At 38.0% G+C, this 20,670-nt stretch overlaps 1 protein-coding gene and 1 pseudogene across 2 annotated transcripts in view; one reads left to right on the forward strand and one right to left on the reverse strand.

Moving 5' to 3' along the window:
- Window positions 1–20,670, reverse strand: part of MAP2K4 (mitogen-activated protein kinase kinase 4) — a 136,386-nt gene that overhangs the window by 18,882 nt on the left and 96,834 nt on the right. For both annotated transcript variants that reach the window (XM_037808528.1, XM_037808527.1), the window contains one exon: window positions 354–431. In XM_037808528.1, the coding sequence (XP_037664456.1) occupies window positions 354–431 (78 nt within the window). The remainder of the gene's footprint in view (window positions 1–353; window positions 432–20,670) is intronic.
- On the forward strand, window positions 637–1,247 carry LOC119513739 (annotated as a pseudogene).

Genomic DNA, 20,670 nt, shown 5'->3' on the forward strand with positions numbered 1-20,670 from the left:
CCTGATGGCAGGGGAGCTGCTCCCCACATCCCCTTCTCTGGGGAGCTGCTGACTCCCATTATCCAGAGATGTAGCATTAAAGAGCCTGCGGCACCTCACAAAACCTTAAGGGAGACGCTCAACTGATTTGGTTTTTCAGTTAAAAAATGTACGTTATCTTTCAACAAATACAAACCATGTGATTAGAGCCATGGGGACGGGGAAGGGGACTGGGGAACAGGTAATTAAAATCAAAGGCTAGAAGAGAAAATAAGTAATTTTATAAGAGGTGAGAAGCCTGATCAAATTTTCTTTCAGTTCTGTGTTTCTTATTGTTACATTACGATCACAAAGTTGAGTCAATATAAACATACCAATGTGATCCCCAAACTCCAGACATCAGAGCGGACATCATACCCTTGTCGTGATGCGCTTGGGTCTATTCTTTCAGGCTGGAACACAAAGAGAAGTGGTAATCATTAATTATGCTTACCCTCCAGGAATAGGCAAATGGAAGCAATGGCTAAAATAAGTAGCCAAAATAACTGCACATTCCTAGAGGAATCCGTGTCTGGGGTCAAACTGAGAGTTATACGAAGCCATCATCATATTACAAACAAACAAACAGCAGATCTTACCTCCACCATGATCAGGTGAAAACTTCTCCTGGACAACTGTCGGTCAAATGAAGGCAAAACTGAAGGCCTCACAGCTGACTGTGAAGTTCTTAAGTACAATCAATGTAGGCCTCACCCGAGTCGCAAATTTACCAAAGTTTAACTTACAAAGCTTGAACTAAGTGATAACAGAATCTCAGGGGCCTGGAAATATTGGCAGAAAAGCGTCCAAACCTCACACATCTAGATTTAAGTGGCAACAAAGTTAAAGACCTCAGCACAACAGAGCCACTGAAGAAGTTAGAAAACCTCAACAGTTTACACCTTTTTAATTGTGAGGTAACCAACCAGAACGACCACCAAGAAAACTGTTCAAACTCCTACAGCCATCCTACTGTATCTCGACGGCTATGACTGGGAGGCCCGACTCAGACGCTGAGGGCTGCATGGAGGGCCTGGGTGACAAGGAGGAAGACAAGGATGAGGGAGAGGATGATGAAGATGCTCAGGTAGTGGAAAATGAGGAAGAGGAAGAAGGTGATGCAGAGGATGACGAAGGTTATAACGATGGGGAAGTGGAAGACGAGGAAGAAGATGATCTTGGTGAAGAAGGGTCAAAAGTGAAAACGAGAACCTGAAGATGATGACTAAGTGAAACAACGTATTTTGAGAAATTCCTATTGTGATTTGACTGTTTCTACCCGTTGTATTCCCCCCATCACCCGAAACTTATTTTTTTCTGATTGTAATGTTGCTATGGGAACGAGAGGGAAAAGGTATACTGGGGTTTGTGGGGGAAGGGAGGGAGGGGGTGGATAAAATACTATTTTTACTGCCACTCTATTTTTTTCCCCTACTTGTTCTTTGTGTGATTCTTCTCCGTACATGCAATAGCTGAGTACACACCGAGTGAGCATTTGTTCCTTACTCTCCAAGAGGATGGTTTGCAGTCTCTCACGTTTCCTGGCATTTCCCTACTCTTGTTTGCTGGAAGGCCATGGCTGACCTCAGGTGGTTACTCAATCGAAGCCTAGGAGGGGCAGGCACCAGCCGTATCTTAAGTCCTGCTCCTGTTCATCTGATTCCTGCATTTCCTGGGCCTGCTATGGGCATCGAACACCCTAGCTTGTGCACAGCAATCTAAAGGTATATTTTGGCACTGGTTTGGGGATATTCGCCATCTTTCATCCCCCTTCACCCTTAACAGACTGTGGCGGGCTTTGCATTACAAAGAGGACTCCTATGAGCCAGGGAGCTGAAAGCTGCAGGCAGGCTTGTGAGTCACGAGTAAAGTAAACCTGATAATTATAATTAAAAGAGAAATGCAAAGCCTCAAACTTCAGCATCTTTAAAACAAAACAAAACAACACTGCCCTATCTTGGCCTGTAAAACATTAGAAAGTTTGTTTTACACAATGACAAGAGAATTCCTCCACATGTACTTTTGTGCTAGAACATTTTACAGACCTAAGTGCAGGAGATGTTCTGCACGTCGGCTGGGTGTTTAGGTTTTTTTTGTTTTTTTTTTTCGCAGACACCTGACCACGGAAAAACTAATGCAAAATTGTACTTTCTTACCTAGTGGAAATCTGAAATGACTGCAAATTCCTAGTGAATGTACATGTATGCTTCCATGTCCCTCTTCTGGAGTTCATCTGTATAAAAGAACACCTCCACCACTTTTCTCTTCCCCCTCAGAAGAGCCAAACTGAGTTCTATGTCTGTTTGTCGTTGATAAATTTCAATGAATATAAAACAAACAGCTCAAGGGCTACCTCCATCAAGGAGAATCAAAGTACCTCTTCTAATTTTTTCCCCTAAGAACCCACAAACATTTATAAAGCTGAAATGTGGACAGAGGAAGAGAAGAGAGAAAATTAGAAAAACGGAAAAAAGGAAAGAATCACAGAATCAGATTAGTAGCAATTAATGGCAAACACAGAAAAACATGATTATGTCTCCTGATGTCACAGTTTTATTTCAGTAGGTAAGGTCACACTTTTTATTTGAGATAAAAAAGCAAAATATGAACTAAACTTGTTACAATAATTCTGCCCATTCTTCATTATAAAGCTTAACTTATTACTACGTCTATCTTCAAAGATATTTATCTATTAATAAGTTTAGTCAAATTAGGGCACAGTCAAAATATAATATATTAAATCATATAAAGAGCAAAAATAATTTTTAGTATTTTCTCCAGAGAGAGCATCTTCACATTTCTTTGAAACTGGAATTCGCCCTTTCCACACAGCGTGTCGGGGTTATGGACAGGAGAAAGGGGGTGGGAGCAGAGGATGTCAGTGGCACAGAGTTGACAGTGGACTCTCAGCTGAGGCTGACGGTAACTGCTATTACTAGAAAATTCCAGAAGAACATGAACATTCATCGGAAATTATTTACTTTGTTTCTAATGGTAAATAAATGGTAGAAAAGATAGGGTAACGTAAATACTCTAATGTGATTAGATACACATTATAGGAAAAGCACAGATCCTCAACAAAGAGAGGAAAAACACCATTCCTTTCAAGTAATCTCCTACTGACTACTGGATAATTCCACATGGATGTCCCGAAGGTACATAAATAATAATAGGTGCCAAAAAGAAATTATCTTCCCCTATAAATTGCTCTAAGTAACACCCTGCTGTTTGTTCATGTTGACAATCCTGGAATCATCTTATCTCACATTTTTCTCCCATCTCTGATTCGACTGATCAGTTATAAAATATTACCAAGCCTACTTATATCCATTCATATTTCCATTGCTATGACTCAAAACTGCAAACATCTAACGTCTCTCTCTGCTTTACATCAATCCTGCTGTTGAATGACATTTTCTGACTACCTATCATGTCTCATATTCAAGAAGGAGTAAGACGATACCTGTCCTAGGGTCCTCATAGTCTAGTGCATACAACTCACAAGAGTGTGCATAACAGATTATCAGTAGAGAGCTACATGAGCACAGAGGAGAAACAATCTCCGAGAGAAGGCAGAGTTGAATATGAACATTCTGAGCAAGGGAACACCATATATAAATAAGGTCTGAAACACTGGGGCACACAGAGAGAAACTTATAATACCAAAACATACACTACTGTAGACAAATAAAAATTGGTGGGCAAGTAATTTAAAAGGTATGATAGAGTTAAGTTACAAAGAAGCCTATAGAGCGTACAACCTAAAAAAGAAAAGACTTTCATTTGCAAAACAAAAAAAGTTGAAGATGAACACAATGTCTAAGAGTCCAATAAGCCAAAGACAATAGTCTGCAGTAGCCTGTAGGAATTAAAAATGATGTGAACTTACTGGATAAATAATGGCTCTAGAATGAAGGAGGTCATGACCCTCCTATCAATGAATAATGCATTTGGACTAGGTCATACAACTTTAAATGGGTAAGAGAGAGTACACCCAGGAAGGCTATACTTTAACACAACAGGCTGAATGCAGTAGCCATCAAAATCAATCCCAAAGAAACAAAAGGGAGAAATGCACTGATTCTATAATTCTTGCCCATCCGCCCAGCACAGCCTGAGAAAGAAGGTGATATTTTCTAGTTTCCATTAAGTCCTTCAAAATACAAACACTTCAGAACTTTCAGTTAGTGTTTAACCAGGGCTTGGCAGGGGAGACTGGCCCAAAATGGGAGAAACAGCTGATGTCAAAGCTGGGACAGGGAAAGAACAAGGCAGACATGGAATACCTTGTGCAAGAAAGTAAAGGAGGTTTGAAGAGCTGAGCAGAGACTTTTACTGCTGCCCACAACATGGGAAACAAAGTCTGGAGTTTCAGCTTTGCCAAGTTAAAGGAGCTTGGTAAACACTGGGGGTCTCACCCCTCACCCCCAAAAGAAATGGATTAGTATTCAAAACTACATTACAGAATTGGGGAATTATCAAGGAATAAGGTGAAAACTGAAAAATTCCTGTCCTAAAAAAAGCATTCAACCAAGCCTTCACAAATTCAAGGTGCTCACCCAGTAACCGAATTCCCTCATAGAACAAAAAGAAGTACTCAGCAGAGGAAGAAAATTCATATTCACTATAAGAGGTGATCCACAATGTCCAATATGAAATAAAAAATTCCTAGATATTTGGAAAAATGGGAAAATGTAACTAATAGTCAAGAGAAAAAGTCTTCAATGGAAATATACCCTGAGATGACTCAGATGAGTAAGAACTCATCAATGATTAAAAATCAATTCAAGGACTTAAAGGCATAGAAAGTCGTAATGTGAACAGAAGAGGAATCTCAGCAACAAAATGGAAACAAGCAAACAAAAAAGACCCAAATGGGAATTTTAGGGATGAAAATTGTAATACATGAAATAAAAAATTAGGAGGATGTGCTTAAGATCAGATTGGGATGGCAAAAGGGTCACAGAAGAAGAGTGGAAAAAGATGAAATAAATTGAATACAGAATAAGTGAACTGTCAGACAGAATCAATAAGCCTAATATATGAAGCTGCAGCCCCAGAAAAAGAAAGGAGATTGATCCAGAATAAATCATTGAAGAAATAATGGCCACAAATTAAACAAAGTTGGTGAAAAACATTAACTTCAACATTCGAAAATTCAGCAAAACTCAAGCCAGATAAGAACAAAACTAAATCTAAACACATCACAAACTGGTGACGACTAAAGATCAAAAGAAAGTCTTGAAAGCAGCCAGAGGGAAAAAGCTTACTAGATACACAGAAGTAGGATGATACTGATGATGGCTGACTTCATCATGAACAATGAATGGCAGAGAACAATGAAATGGACACATTCAAAATGCTGAAAAACTAAAACTGTCAGCCCACAATGCTGTATCAAGGAAAGCTATGATTCAAATAAGGAAAGTGAAATAAAGACATTTTAGCAATTGAAAGATGAGAGAATTGTTACCAATAGACTTTCATTACAAGAAATGCAAAAGAAAATATCTCAGGCTCAAGAAAAATGAGAGCAAATCAACAGAAGGAAAAGTAGAGCAATGGAACTGGGAAATATGTCGGTAAATATTAAATCATTTTTCTCTTAAAATAAAAATGTTTAAAGGAAGTATTATAATTGTATTAAGAGGTTTCTGTATATATAGATGTAAAATATATTCCCAAAATAACTCAACTGACAATTGCAAATATAATTATAATGCTTGACATGCTTATAGCTTACCTGACGTGATACAATAGTAATCTGCATAGGCTATGATAAATTAAGAAGGCATATCTTAATCCCAGCCACCACTGAGAAACATGAACCTAGAAAACTAACAGAGGATTTAAAATGAAATAATAAAAGACATTCAGTAACTCAAAAGGAAGCAAGAAAGGAGAAACAAAGAATAAGAACAGATGGGAAAAAAACAGAAAAAAAATAGCAAAATATTAACATGGAACTGTATCAATAATTGTTAATTATAAAGATTACAGACTTCAATTTAAAGACTAGATGAAAAAGCAAGACCCAAATATACTCTATCTACCAAAGATTTAACATAAATAGCAAAACAAATAGAATGAAAAGAAAAGGAAACAAGATATAGCATGCAAACAGCAAATATAAGAAAGCTGGCTATATTAACACCACACAGACTACAAAGACTATTACTGAAGATAAAAAGGACATTTTGAAATAATACAGTCAATTCATCAGAAAGATGTAACAGTCCTAAATATGTATGCAACTAATTAAGAGAGGTATGGAATACAGGCAGCAAAAACTGAGAGAACAAAAGGGAAAAATAGATAAATCCATAATCATAGCTGGAGATTTTAACAGACCTCTTGCTGAGTAATTGACATAACTGGAACCTCCCCCAACCCCCAAGAAAAGGCAAGGATAAGTAAGATTTGAATGAAGTATGAATAATCAGGAAACTAGAAAAGCACCAAATATTCGGAAATTAACCTTGAAAAGATGTTAAAATAGGTAAATTCCTAGCAAAACCAACCAAGAAAAGGTATTAGACAAAATTTACTAACATTAAAAATGGAATGGGATTACAAATCCTGTAGACATTAAATGACTGAGGGAATACTGTGGAAAACTGCATGCCCCAACACACACACAACCCCAGGCAAAGACTGTGACACTTTGGTTCCAAGTGCTTAGGACAATCACTGTCCAATCATGAGCTGACAATTAAGCTGAGTAGAGACTTCAATAGCCACACACAACAAAGAATACAGACCTGAAAGAATTCATGGAGAAAACTCATCAAACAACAACTACAGCAAGCAGCAAAAATAACAAATCCTGGGGAGGGGGGAAATCTGATTTTGAGAGCTCCCACATTATATTATTTAAAATGTCCAGTTTTCAACAAAAAATTACAAGACATGAAAAGAAATAAGAAAATATGGCCCATACACAGGGAACAAAGCAATATATATAAATTATCACTGAGAAAGCCCAGATGTTAGACATATTATTACATAATGACTTTAACTTGGCTGTATTAAATACGTTTAAAGAGCTAAAGGAAAGCATGTCTAAAGAACTAGAGTATGAGGAAGGACGCCTCATGCAAAACAGAATATCAATAAAAGACAGATTTTTTTTTTTTTAAAAGAACCAAATGAAAATTCTGCCATTGAAAAGAACAATAGCTGAATGAAAAATTCACTAGAGGGCTCAGCAGCAGATCTGAACAGGTAAAAGAAAGAATCAGTAGACCTGAAGATGGATCAATTTAGATTATCCAGTCTGAGGAACAAAACAGCAACCTGCTTCCTAGAGATTTAATTTTCAATGTGATGGTTCAGTCCCCTTGTCCTCTGCCATGCCTACATAATTTTTCAAAATTCCGTTTTCAAACATTAAATAAATATGTGATGAGCACCTTTCCTTTCCTATAATATCCTATGTTATGGAGGGGCTAGGGACATGCCCATTTTTTAGCCAAGTGGGAACAGAAGGGAATGGGGTGGAGTAATTGAGTTGAAAATGAGTTGGCTGGGTTTTAAAATGGCCTGGCCCCTTCAGACAATGAGGTGGCTGAATTAGGAAAGGTGATTTACCTGATGAGTATGAATGACCAATCAGAAACAGCTGGGGCTGACTGAGTCATCATGACATTGCTACAAAAGGACTGGGACAGGAGCTGGTCCAGGAGGGAAAGAGGTAAACCAGCAGGTGTTGGGAAAGTGCTGTGGAGCCCAGACAGCCCTGCAGCCCCTCTGATCACTCTGGGACACAAGGAAAAAATAAAGAGCCCAGTGAGTGGAGAGCTCAGTGGTGTCAGCGAAGTGGCCCTGTCCAGGCTAGCACAGCATTTCAGTGCACAGATACCGATGGCTTCTCTGCTGAGAATAAATTGATCTGTAGTAGGAAAACAAGGGAGCAAATCAACAGAAAACTTGAGACTAGGAGTGAAACTGGAATTCTGCAAGTCTCAACTTAAGAAGAAACATAGAGCTCATTTTATACTTGTTAAGATTTTTTCATGTTTCTATATGCTGTTTTATTTGCTATTATTTAGTATAAATAAAATATTCAGATATAGCTACTGTTTAGGCATGTATCCACCCAGTCATTTTTATCTATTTACATTTTTGGTGGCTATTTTCATGCATTATTCTATATTTAATACATGCACTTGGTACATAATCTAGAGGTACAAAAGTATAAATGCAAAAATTCAGTTTCCTTCCCACCATGATCCTCCAGCCACACAGAGACAACTACTATTTATTGCCTTTTGTGTGTTATTGCAGAGGTGTGTGTGTGTGTGTGTCATTTTTTTACACAAATAGCAATATATTATACACATGGTTCTGTACCTTGTTCTAAACGATATGCTGTGGCTGTTCTGTTGAAAACAGACAGTACTGGATAAAGAGTACATTCATGGAGACCAATCTGGAGTATAGCAATAAGGCTGGTGAGAAATGCCAGTGACTGGACCACTGAGCACTGGAGGTTTGAAACGATATATCTTAAAAAGTAAAGCTGCCAATATTTGTTAATGGGCCAGAAGTAGTGACCAGAAAATAGAAAGGACTGAAGGATGATGCCAAGGTTTTGTCCTGAGCAAATGGAAGGAGGTTTTAGTGAAATATAGAAGAACTGGTGAAGAGGAGGCAACTCACCGATTTTGTAGGGAGCAAAGAGGTGGTAGGAGATTACATGTCTGTACTGGACATATGATATTTGCAATTTCTAATAGAATCAGAAAGGAGATATAAAATAGGAAGATATATATGATTTCGGAGTTCACAGGAGAGGTGTAGCCAAAAGAAAAAATCTATTTCTGAGCATCTACTAAGTGGAAGACACTGCTCACAGCTGAACAAAACAGAAAGATGGTATTTACATCCGTAAGCTTCCTGGAACTCACCAAGGGAAGGCATTTAATTAAGAGAAGAAAAGAGATTGAATACTCAGCCCCGGGGCACACCAACATAATAGAGATGAGAAAGGTGAGGCTGCAACCAGGGTAAAGGAAAACAAGCCAGTGAGGGAGCCAAGAGAGGGTGACATTTTGGAAACCAAATGATAAAAGTGTTTCAAGAATATAGTATTTCAAACATTGCAGCTAGGTGAAGGAAGATTACGAGTAAGAACTGATCACTGGATATGGCAACATGGATGTGGTAGGTTGGATTATGCACCCCAGAAAAATACATGTCCTTAATCTTAATCGCATCCCTGTAGGTATAAATCCATCACAAAAATGGACCTTTTGAAGATGTTATTTTTAGATAACGTGTGGCCAACTGAATCAGGATAGGTGTTAATCCTATTACTGGAACCCTAATAAAGAGAGAGCCACTGGGAGGAGCCAGAAGTCAAGGGAACCCAGAAGAGAAAGGAGATATCAGCATGTGATGGAAAGGCAACCCCAAGGACTGCCAGCCAGCCTGAAAGATACTGACCTGCTGGCCTCTGAAACCATGAGTCAATAAATTCCTGTTGTTAAGACAATCCACTTCAGGGTATTTGTCTTAGCAGCCAGAAACTAAGATAATAGAAGACAACAGCAGTTTAAGTAGAGTGAGGATAAAAAACCCACTAGAATGTGATCAAGAGAAAACAAAAGAAGAGAGAGCACAAGTGTTTAGACTTCACAAATTTCAAGGAAAGAAGACTTAAGATGTGTGTGTCCGATATGAAAGGAAAAAATCAGCACGATGTATAAGACAACTTGAATAAAAAGAGATATACTGAGAAGACTCAATATAAAACACCAATAATCAAATTCATTTTCAAGTTTAATAGAAATTCTAACTAAATTACCACTGGGTTTTTATTTTCATAATGATATTAATATTCACCAAAAAAATAAAGAAAACAACTATCAAGTCTAGAAATAGTTCCAAATATAAGAATTTGGTATAAGGTGCTTATACTTTTTGCTGAGCAGAAAGAACAGACAAGATGGGGACGATCTGAAACTCTAATTACTATTAAGATGCACTCGAGGAATGAGGGCAAGATGGTGGACTGCTGAGCTGTATGTTTTAGTTACTCCTCCAGGAAAGTAGGTAGAAAGCCAGGAACTGCGTGGACCGGACACCACAGAGCAATCTGACTTTGGGCATACTTCATACAACACTCATGAAAACGTCGAACAGCTGAGATCAGCGAAATCTGTAAGTTTTTGCGGCCAGGGGACCCACGCCCCTCCCTGCCAGGCTCAGTCCCGTGGGAGGAGGGGCTGTCAGCTCCGAGAAGGAGAAGGGAGAACTGCAGTGGCAGCCCTTATCGGAAACTCATTCTACTGATCCAAACTCCAACCATAGATAGACTGAGACCACACACCAGAGAATCTGAGAGCATCCAGCCCAGCAGAGAGGAGACAGACATAGAAAAAAACAGCACGAAAAATTCCAAAATAAAAGCAGAGGATTTTTGGAGTTCTGGTGAACATAGAAAGCGGAAGGGCAGAGCTCAGGCCCTCAGGCTCATATGCAAATCCCGAAGAAAAGCTGATCTCTCTGCCCTGCTGAACTTACCTTAATGGCCCTAATTGCTTTGTCTCTTAGCATTTCAATAACCCATTAGATCTGTGAGGAGGGCCCATTTTTTTTTTTTTAATCTTTTTTCTTTTTGTAAAACAATTACTCTAAGAAGCATAATACAGAAAGCTTCAAACACTTGCAATTTGGGCAGGTCAAGACAAGAGCAGAACTAAGAGAGCTCTGAGACAAAAGGGAATATTCCAGTGGCTGAGAAATTTCACTAAACACCACAACTTCCCAAGAAAAGGGGGGTGTCTGCTCACAGCCATCATCCTGGTGGACAGGAAACACTCCTGCCCATCGCCAGCCCCATAGCCCAGAGCTGCCCGACACAACCCAGTATGACGGAAGTGCTTCAAATAACAGGCACACTCCACAAAACTGGGCGTGGACATTAGCCTTCCCTGCAACCTCAGCTGATTGTCCCAGAGCTGGGAAGGTGGAGCAGTGTGAATTAACAAAGCCCCATTCAGCCATCATTTCAGCAGACTGGGAGCCTCCCTACACAGCCCAGCAGCCCAGAACCGCCCTGGGGGGACGGCACTCACCTGTGACATAGCACAGTCATCCCTCAACAGACGACCAGGGAGTGCACGGCCTGGAAGAGGGACCCACTTACAAGTCTCAGGAGCCATACGCCAATACCAAGGACTTGTGGGTCAGTGGCAGAGACAAACTGTGCAGGACTGAACTGAAGGATTAGACTATTGCAGCAGCTTTAAAACTCCAGGATCACCAGGGAGATTTGATTGTTAAAGCCAACCCCCTCCCTGACTGCCCAGAAACACGCCCCATATACAGGGCGGGCAACACCAACTACACACGCAAGCTTCGTACACCAATTGGACCCCACAAGACTCACTCCCCCACTCACCACAAAGGCAAAGCAGGGGAGAACTGGCTTGTGGAGAACAGGTGGCTCGTGGACGCCACCTGCTGGTTAGTTAGAGAAAGTGTACTCCACGGAGCTGTAGATCCGATAAATTAGAGATAAGGACTTCAATTGGTCTACACATCCTAAAAGAACACTATCGAGTTCAGCAAATGCGAAGAGGCCAAAAACAATTGAAAATTATAAAGCATATGAAAAAACCAGACGATATGGATAACCCAAGCACCCAACTCAAAAGATCAGAAGAGACACAGCACCTGGAACAGCTACTCAAAGAACTAAAGATGAACAATGAGATCATAGTACAGGATACAAAGGATATCAAGAAGACCTTAGAAGAGCACAAAGAAGACATTGCAAGACTAAATAAAAAAATAGATGATCTTATGCAAATTAAAGAAACTGTTGACCAAATTAAAAAGATTCTGGACACTCACAGTACAAGACTAGAGGAAGTTGAACAACGAATCAGTGACCTGGAAGATGACAGAATGGAAAATGAAAGCATAAAAGAAAGAATGGGGAAAAAATTGAAAAAATCGAAATGGACCTCAGGGATATGATAGATAATATAAAACGTCCTAATATAAGACTCATTGGTGTTCCAGAAGGGGAAGAAAAGGGTAAAGGTCTAGGAAGAGTATTCAAAGAAATTGTTGGGGAAAACTTCCCAAATCTTCTAAACAACATAAATACACAAATCATAAATGCTCAGCGAACTCCAAATAGAATAAATCCAAATAAACCCACTCCGAGACATATTCTGATCACACTGTCAAACACGAAAGAGAAGGAGCAAGTTCTGAAAGCAACAAGAGAAAAGCAATTCACAACATACAAAGGAAACAGCATAAGACTAAGTAGTGACTACTCAGCAGCCACTATGGAGGCAAGAAGGCAGTGTCATGATATATTTAAAATTCTGAGTGAGAAAAATTTCCAACCAAGAATACTTTATCCAGCAAAGCTCTCCTTCAAATTTGAGGGAGAGCTGAAATTTTTCACAGACAAACAAATGCTGAGAGAATTTGCTAACAAGAGACCTGCCCTACTGGAGATACTAAATGGAGCCCTACAGACAGAGAAACAAAGAAAGGACAGAGAGACCTGCAGAAAGGTTCAGTACTAAAGAGATTCGGTATGGGTACAATAAAGGATATTAATAGAGAGAGGGGAAAAATATATATGACAAACATAAACCAAAGGATAAGATGGCTGATTCAAGAAATGCCTTCACGGTTATAACATCGAATGTAAATGGATTAAACTCCCCAATTAAAAGATATAGATTCGCAGAATGGATCAAAAAAAATGAACCATCAATATGTTGCATACAAGAGACTCATCTTAGACACAGGGACACAAAGAAATTGAAAGTGAAAGGATGGAAAAAAATATATCATGCAAGCTACAGCAAAAAGAAAGCAGGTGTAGCAATATTAATCTCAGATAAAATAGACTTTAAATGCAGGGATGTTTTGAGAGACAAAGAAGGCCACTACATACTAATAAAAAGGGCCATTCAACAAGAAGAAATAACAATCATAAATGTCTATGCACCCAATCAAGGTGCCACAAAATACATGAGAGAAACACCGGCAAAACTAAAGGAAGCAATTGATGTTTCCACAATAATTGTGGGAGACTTCAACACATCACTCTCTCCTATAGACAGATCAACCAGACAGAGGACCAATAAGGAAATTGAAAACCTAAACAATCTGATAAATGAATTAGATTTAACAGACATATACAGAACATTACATCCCAAATCACCAGGATACACATACTTTTCTAGTGCTCACGGAACTTTCTCCAGAATAGATCATATGCTACGACATAAAACAAGCCTCAGTAAATTTAAAAAGATTGAAATTATTCAAAGCACATTCTCTGACCACAATGGAATACAATTAGAAGTCAATAACCATCAGAGACTTAGAAAATTCACAAATACCTGGAGGTTAAACAACACACTCCTAAACAATCAGTGGGTTAAAGAAGAAATAGCAAGAGAAATTGCTAAATATATAGAGACGAATGAAAATGAGAACACAACATACCAAAACCTATGGGATGCAGCAAAAGCAGTGCTGAGGGGGAAATTTATAGCACTAAATGCATATATTAAAAAGGAAGAAAGAGCCAAAATCAAAGAACTAATGGATCAACTGAAGAAGCTAGAAAATGAACAGCAAACCAATCCTAAACCAAGTAGAAGAAAAGAAATAACAAGGATTAAAGCAGAAATAAATGACATAGAGAACAAAAAAACAATAGAGAGGATAAATATCACCAAAAGTTGGTTCTTTGAGAAGATCAACAAGATTGACAAGCCCCTAGCTAGACTGACAAAATCAAAAAGAGAGAAGATCCATATAAACAAAATAATGAATGAAAAAGGTGACATAACTGCAGATCCTGAAGAAATTAAAAAAATTGTAAGAGGATACTATGAATAACTATATGGCAGCAAACTGGATAATGTAGAGGAAATGGACAATTTCCTGGAAACATATGAACAACCTAGACTGACCAGAGAAGAAATAGAAGACCTCAATCAACCCATCACAAGCAAAGAGATCCAATCAGTCATCAAAAATCTTCCCACAAATAAATGCCCAGGGCCAGATGGCTTCACAGGGGAATTCTACCAAACTTCCCAGAAAGAACTGACACCAGTCTTACTCAAACTCTTTCAAAACATTGAAGAAAATGGAACACTACCTAACTCATTTTACAAAGCTAACATCAATCTAATACCAAAACCAGGCAAAGATGCTACAAAAAAGGAAAACTACCAGCCAATCTCCCGAATGAATATAGATGCAAAAATCCTCAACAAAATACTTGCAAATCGAATCCAAAGACACATTAAAAAAATCATACACCATGACCAAGTGGGGTTCATTCCAGGCATGCAAGGATGGTTCAACATAAGAAAATCAATCAACGTATTACAACACATTAAAAATTCAAAAGGGAAAAATCAAATGATCTTCTCAATAGATGCTGAAAAAGCATTTCACAAAATCCAACATCTGTTTTTGATAAAAACACTTCAAAAGGTAGGAATTGAAGGAAACTTCCTCAATATGATAAAAAGCATATATGAAAAACCCACCGCCAGCATAGTACTCAATGGCGAGAGACTGAAAGCCTTCCCTCTAAGATCAGGAACAAGACAAGGATGCCCGCTGTCACCACTGTTATTCAACATTGTGCTGGAAGTGCTAGCTAGGGCAATCCGGCAAGACAAAGAAATAAAAGGCATCCAAATTGGAAAAGAAGAAGTAAAACTGTCATTGTTTGCAGATGATATGATCTTATATCTGGAAAACCCTGAGAAATCGATGATACAGCTACTAGAGCTAATCAACAAATTTAGCAAAGTAGCGGGATACAAGATTAATGCACGTAAGTCAGTAATGTTTCTATATGCTAGAAATGAACAAACTGAAGAGATACTCAAGAAAAAGATACCATTTTCAATAGCAACTAAAAAAATCAAGTACCTAGGAATAAACTTAACCAAAGATGTAAAAGACCTATACAAAGAAAACTACATAACTCTACTAAAAGAAATAGAAGGGGACCTTAAAAGATGGAAAAATATTCCATGTTCATGGATAGGAAGGCTAAATGTCATTAAGATGTCAATTCTACCCAAACTCATCTACAGATTCAATGCAATCCCAATCAAAATTCCAACAACCTACTTTGCAGACTTGGAAAAGCTAGTTATCAAATTTATTTGGAAAGGGAAGATGCCTCGAATTGCTAAAGACACTCTAAAAAAGAAAAACGAAGTGGGAGGACTTACACTCCCTGACTTTGAAGCTTATTATAAAGCCACAGTTGTCAAAACAGCATGGTACTGGCACAAAGATAGACATATAGATCAATGGAATCGAATTGAGAATTCAGAGATAGACCCTCCGATCTATGGCCGACTGATCTTTGATAAGGCCCCCAAAGTCACTGAACTGAGTCATAATGGTCTATTCAACAAATGGGGCTGGGAGAGTTGGATATCCATATCCAAAAGAATGAAAGAGGACCCCTACCTCACACCCTACACAAAAATTAACTCAAAATGGACCAAAGATCTCAATATAAAAGAAAGTACCATAAAACTCCTAGAAGATAATGTAGGAAAACATCTTCAAGACCTTGTATTAGGCGGCCACTTCCTAGACTTTACACCCAAAGCACAAGCAACAAAAGAAAAAATAGATAAATTGGAACTCCTCAAGCTTAAAAGTTGCTGTACCTCAAAGGAATTTGTCAAAAAGGTAAAGAGGCAGCCAACTCAATGGGAAAAAATTTTTGGAAACCATGTATCTGACAAAAGACTGATATCTTGCATATATAAAGAAATCCTACAACTCAATGACAATAGTACAGACAGCCCAATTATAAAATGGGCAAAAGATATGAAAAGACAGTTCTCTGAAGAGGAAATACAAATGGCCAAGAAACACATGAAAAAATGTTCAGCTTCACTAGCTATTAGAGAGATGCAAATTAAGACCACAATGAGATACCATCTAACACCTATTAGAGTGGCTGCCATTAAACAAACAGGAAACTACAAATGCTGGAGAGGATGTGGAGAAACTGGAACTCTTATTCATTGTTGGTGGGACTGTATAATGGTTCAGCCACTCTGGAAGTCGGTCTGGCAGTTCCTTAGAAAACTAGATATAGAGTTACCATTCGATCCAGCGATTGCACTTCTCGGTATATACCCGGAAGATCGGAAAGCAGTGACACGAACAGATATCTGCACGCCAATGTTCATAGCAGCATTATTCACAATTGCCAAGAGATGGAAACAACCCAAATGTCCTTCAACAGATGAGTGGATAAATAAAATGTGGTATATACACATGATGGAATACTACACGGCAGTAAGAAGGAACGATCTCGTGAAACATATGACAACATGGATGAACCTTGAAGACATAATGCTGAGTGAAATAAGCCAGGCACAGAAAGAGAAATATTACATGCTACCACTAATGTGAACTTTGAAGAATGTAAAAGAATGGTTTATAATGTAGAATGTAGGGGAACTCGCAATAGAGAGCAATTAAGGAAGGGGGAACAGTAATCCAAGAAGAACAGATATGCTATTTAACGTTCTGGGGATGCCCAGGAATGACTATGGTCTGTTAATTTCTGATGGATATAGTAGGAGCAAGTTCACAGAAATGTTGCTATATTATGTAACTTCCTTGGGGTAAAGTAGGCACAGGTTGGAAGTAAAGCAGTTATCTTAGGTTAGTTGTCTTTTTCTTACTCCCTTGTTATGGTCTCTTTGAAATGTTCTTTTATTGTATGTTTTTCTTTTTTGTTTTTTTTTGCTTTTTTTTTGTTTGTTTTTAATTTTTTTTTTCCATACAGTTGATTTAAAAAGGAAGAACAGGTTAAAAAAAAAAAAAAAAAAAAACCAGGAAAAAAATATGTAGTGCCCACTTGAGGGGCCTGTGGAGAATGCAGGGGTATTGGCCTACCCCACCTCAATGTTTGCTAACATGACCACAGACATAGGGAACTGGTGGTTTGATGGGTTGAGCCCTCTACCGTAGGTTTTACCCTTGGGAAGACGGTTGCTGCAAAGGAGAGGCTAGGCCTCCCTATAATTGTGCCTAAGAGCCTCCTCCCGAATGCCTCTTTGTTGCTCAGATGTGGCCCTCTCTCTCTAGCTAAGCCAACTTGAAAGGTGAAATCACTGCCCTCCCCCCTACGTGGGATCAGACACCCAGGGGAGTGAATCTCCCTGGCAACGTGGAATATGACTCCCGGGGAGGAATGTAGACCTGGCATCGTGGGACGGAGAACATCTTCTTGACCAAAAGGGGGATGTGAAAGGAAATGAAATAAGCTTCAGTGGCAGAGAGATTCCAAAAGGAGCCGAGAGGTCACTCTGGTGGGCACTGTTACACACAATTTAGACAACCCTTTTTAGTTTCTAAAGAATTGGGGTAGCTGGTGGTGGATACCTGAAACTATCAAACTACAACCCAGAACCCATGAATCTCAAGACAATTGTATAAAAATGTAGCTTATGAGGAGTGACAATGGGATTGGGAAAGCCATAAGGACCACACTCCACTTTGTCTAGTTTATGGATGGATGAGTGGAAAAATAGGGGAAGGAAACAAACAAACAAACAGACAAAGGTACCCAGTGTTCTTTTTTACTTCAATTGGTCTTTTTCACTTTAATTATTATTCTTGTTATTTTTGTGTGTGTGCTAATGAAGGTGTCAGGGATTGATTTAGGTGATGAATGTACAACTATGTAATGGTACTGTGAACAATCGAATGTACGATTTGTTTTGTATGACTGCGTGGTATGTGAATATATCTCAATAAAATGAAGATAAAAAAAAGACATTTACAAAATTAAAAAAACAAAAACAAAAACAAAAACAAAACAAAACAAAAAGATGCACCCGAGTGAAGGACACACCAGCAGGAATGTCAGAAGGCTTGTCTGGGGATTGAGCTCCCCAGTCAGTGCTTCTTTTAGCCCTTTCACTGAAGAGATCTGCCAAGGAGATCAAAAAGCATAGCGTAGTGTATTCCCCGCAATCAAAACTTGTATTAAGTCAATTTAGCAGCAGTTATTTTTTAATCCTACATGACCTACTAAATGATTTCCTTACTAGGCATTTTGAAAATCTGAATAGCCATACAGAGGGAAAAAAGCAAATACAATTTTTTCAGTGTTATAAACAGTGGAAAATGAAAATCATGTCCTGACAAATAAATCTCTTTTGATTTATCACACTTGATAATACTCATTTGTTCATGCATAGTCTGTTGAGCAAAGATCAAGGCATGCATAAACAGCAACAATTTCCTAATGTTGACGAGATTCAACTTAATTAGGGTCTCATGCCTACACAACTATCTTCTTCAACAGAAGATATTTCCAGGATTTGAGAAATGCCCAAGCTACATAAATTGACAGAAAGTAGGACTATGAATAATTTCTTACTCCTATTACCAGTGTTGTCTACACTGGTAATAGGAGTAAGACCATTCTACAAACTAATATTGCCAGACTTCTATAATATAGGAGAAGACAATGAGGAAATACCACTGAAAGATGAGGAAACCAAACTGACATTTTAGGAGTCGCTTTACGATGGAGGCAGCAGAAGGAAAGGGTTTACAACTACTGAAAGTTATCAACTATTTTTTTTTAACAAAGGAAAAAAATTGAGGAAGTAAGTTTCTATTTTTCAACTATTTAAAAAAAAGCACGTTTATTAGCTTAAAAATAGTTAAATAATATAATGTGCTTTCCAGGTGAGACAACACGAAATAGACATCATCTATGAAGTATCCATGCCAAAATTATTTTTAGTTTGAATTTAATCATGAGGAAACAATCAGACAAATTCAGAAGTGGATTCTAAAATGATTTTTTAAAAAGTCAATTTTATAGAAAACAAGAAAAGAATGGTCTAGGCTAGTTTAGATTAAAATGAAGTATGTAACAACTAAAAGCAATATGTAATCTTGATGGGATCCTGGATTGACAGATAAAAAATTACATCTTGTTTTGAACAGCTGGTAAATATAAATATGAACTGTCTATTGTATACTACAAAATTTCTAATTATTTTAGGTGTGGTAATGATACTGTGTTTATGTAGAAGAATGTTCTTATTCTTGGGAGTGTTTAAGATGAAATTCATGATGTCTGCAACTTACTTTCAAATGGTTCAGCACACACACACGAAACTCACCCACCCACCCACCAAATATATACCTATGGAGTAGGAGGGAAGTGGAAAGAGAGAGTGGCAAGGTGTTCATAACTGGTTTATGGAAAAACTCATGTTTAAACTCTTCATTGTATACTAGCTTTTTTGTTGTTAAGTGACCTAATAAGTAATCATAACTCCTGCCGACTGAAGAGAAATATAAATCTCAAATAACAAAGACAAGATACACTTCTCTCTCTCAGAAATGCTGCACATTCACACATCAAAAAAGACCTTAAGCCACTTAAAGGCTTTTAAAATTAATGCTGATTACATTCTTGTCCATCTGCATAGTCCTTGAAGATTAGAATGGACAGGAACATTTCATTCAGTACAATAAAGATTAGAGGCAGAGAGTTTATTATCATCCTTCTTACTCCAAAGCTGAAGAAGGTTAACAGGAAAAGAAAATCTCTCCATCTCCTGGGCCTGTGAACCTATTTCTACATAGGTTCCTTCTTCCTTTAACAGTTAACTGAATTCAAAACATTCTATTCTATTTGGGCTGCAATTGCTTTTTTTAAAAAGCATTTTAAAATTTGATTTGTTTCTAATCTTAGTGAACTGTTCACAGCAGAATCACTTAGTCAATCTTAGTATTGGGAAAAGCCCTAAAAGTACAGACAACAGTTTCTATTTAATTCTCAGGGCATCATTATTAAATATGTAAATTAAACGATGTCCAAAATGCTTTTTGTCTAATAATCTTTTTCTTGGCCTTCATTGTTCCATTCATCCCTAATTATCACAACTAATGCAAGAGCTTCTGAACTGTTACACAAATCCGCCTGGCTGGCCAACAGCCACAAAGTCCTTAACTGCAAACACACACACACACCCCTCTTATATTTTCTTTTGTAGAAAAGATGACATGAAAAAATAGAAAAAAAAGGGCACTGAAAATGCACCAATTCTAATATATTGTCAATAACAGAAAATTTTCAAGTATAATGACCAGAGTTTAAACAAGCAACAGGACATGTACAAATAACATATGTAATACTGCTTCCTGTCTTATTTACATAAATAAAAGGACAAAGAACTGCTGATGTAAAATTTACTTTCAAATGATGCCAAAGATAAAATTCATTTGAGTCTTTAAAATAAGTATGATATTTGGGTAGCACTAAACCCACCTACCTTTAAACAAGTTAGGAAAACTGTAATACATAGCCCATGATTTTTCTAACTTTTCTATTTGTTTACAGCATTGGTTTCACACACACAAAAGGGGAGAAAAAAATGGATTCTAAGCTCATCTTTCAAAAGAGTTGGTTGAAGGAGTCTATGCAGACTGAAGAAAAACTGCTGACAGGAATAATTCCGGAACCGACTGCAAAATCTTATGTCCTCCCCATTTATAGTAGTGTGCTCGGCCCCCAAAGAACCATGAACATGATAAAGGAAGATACCAACATCTAGGAAAATGTTTAAAACATAG

This window comes from Choloepus didactylus, chromosome 18 (assembly GCF_015220235.1).
Source record: "Choloepus didactylus isolate mChoDid1 chromosome 18, mChoDid1.pri, whole genome shotgun sequence".
NCBI lineage: Eukaryota > Metazoa > Chordata > Mammalia > Pilosa > Megalonychidae > Choloepus > Choloepus didactylus.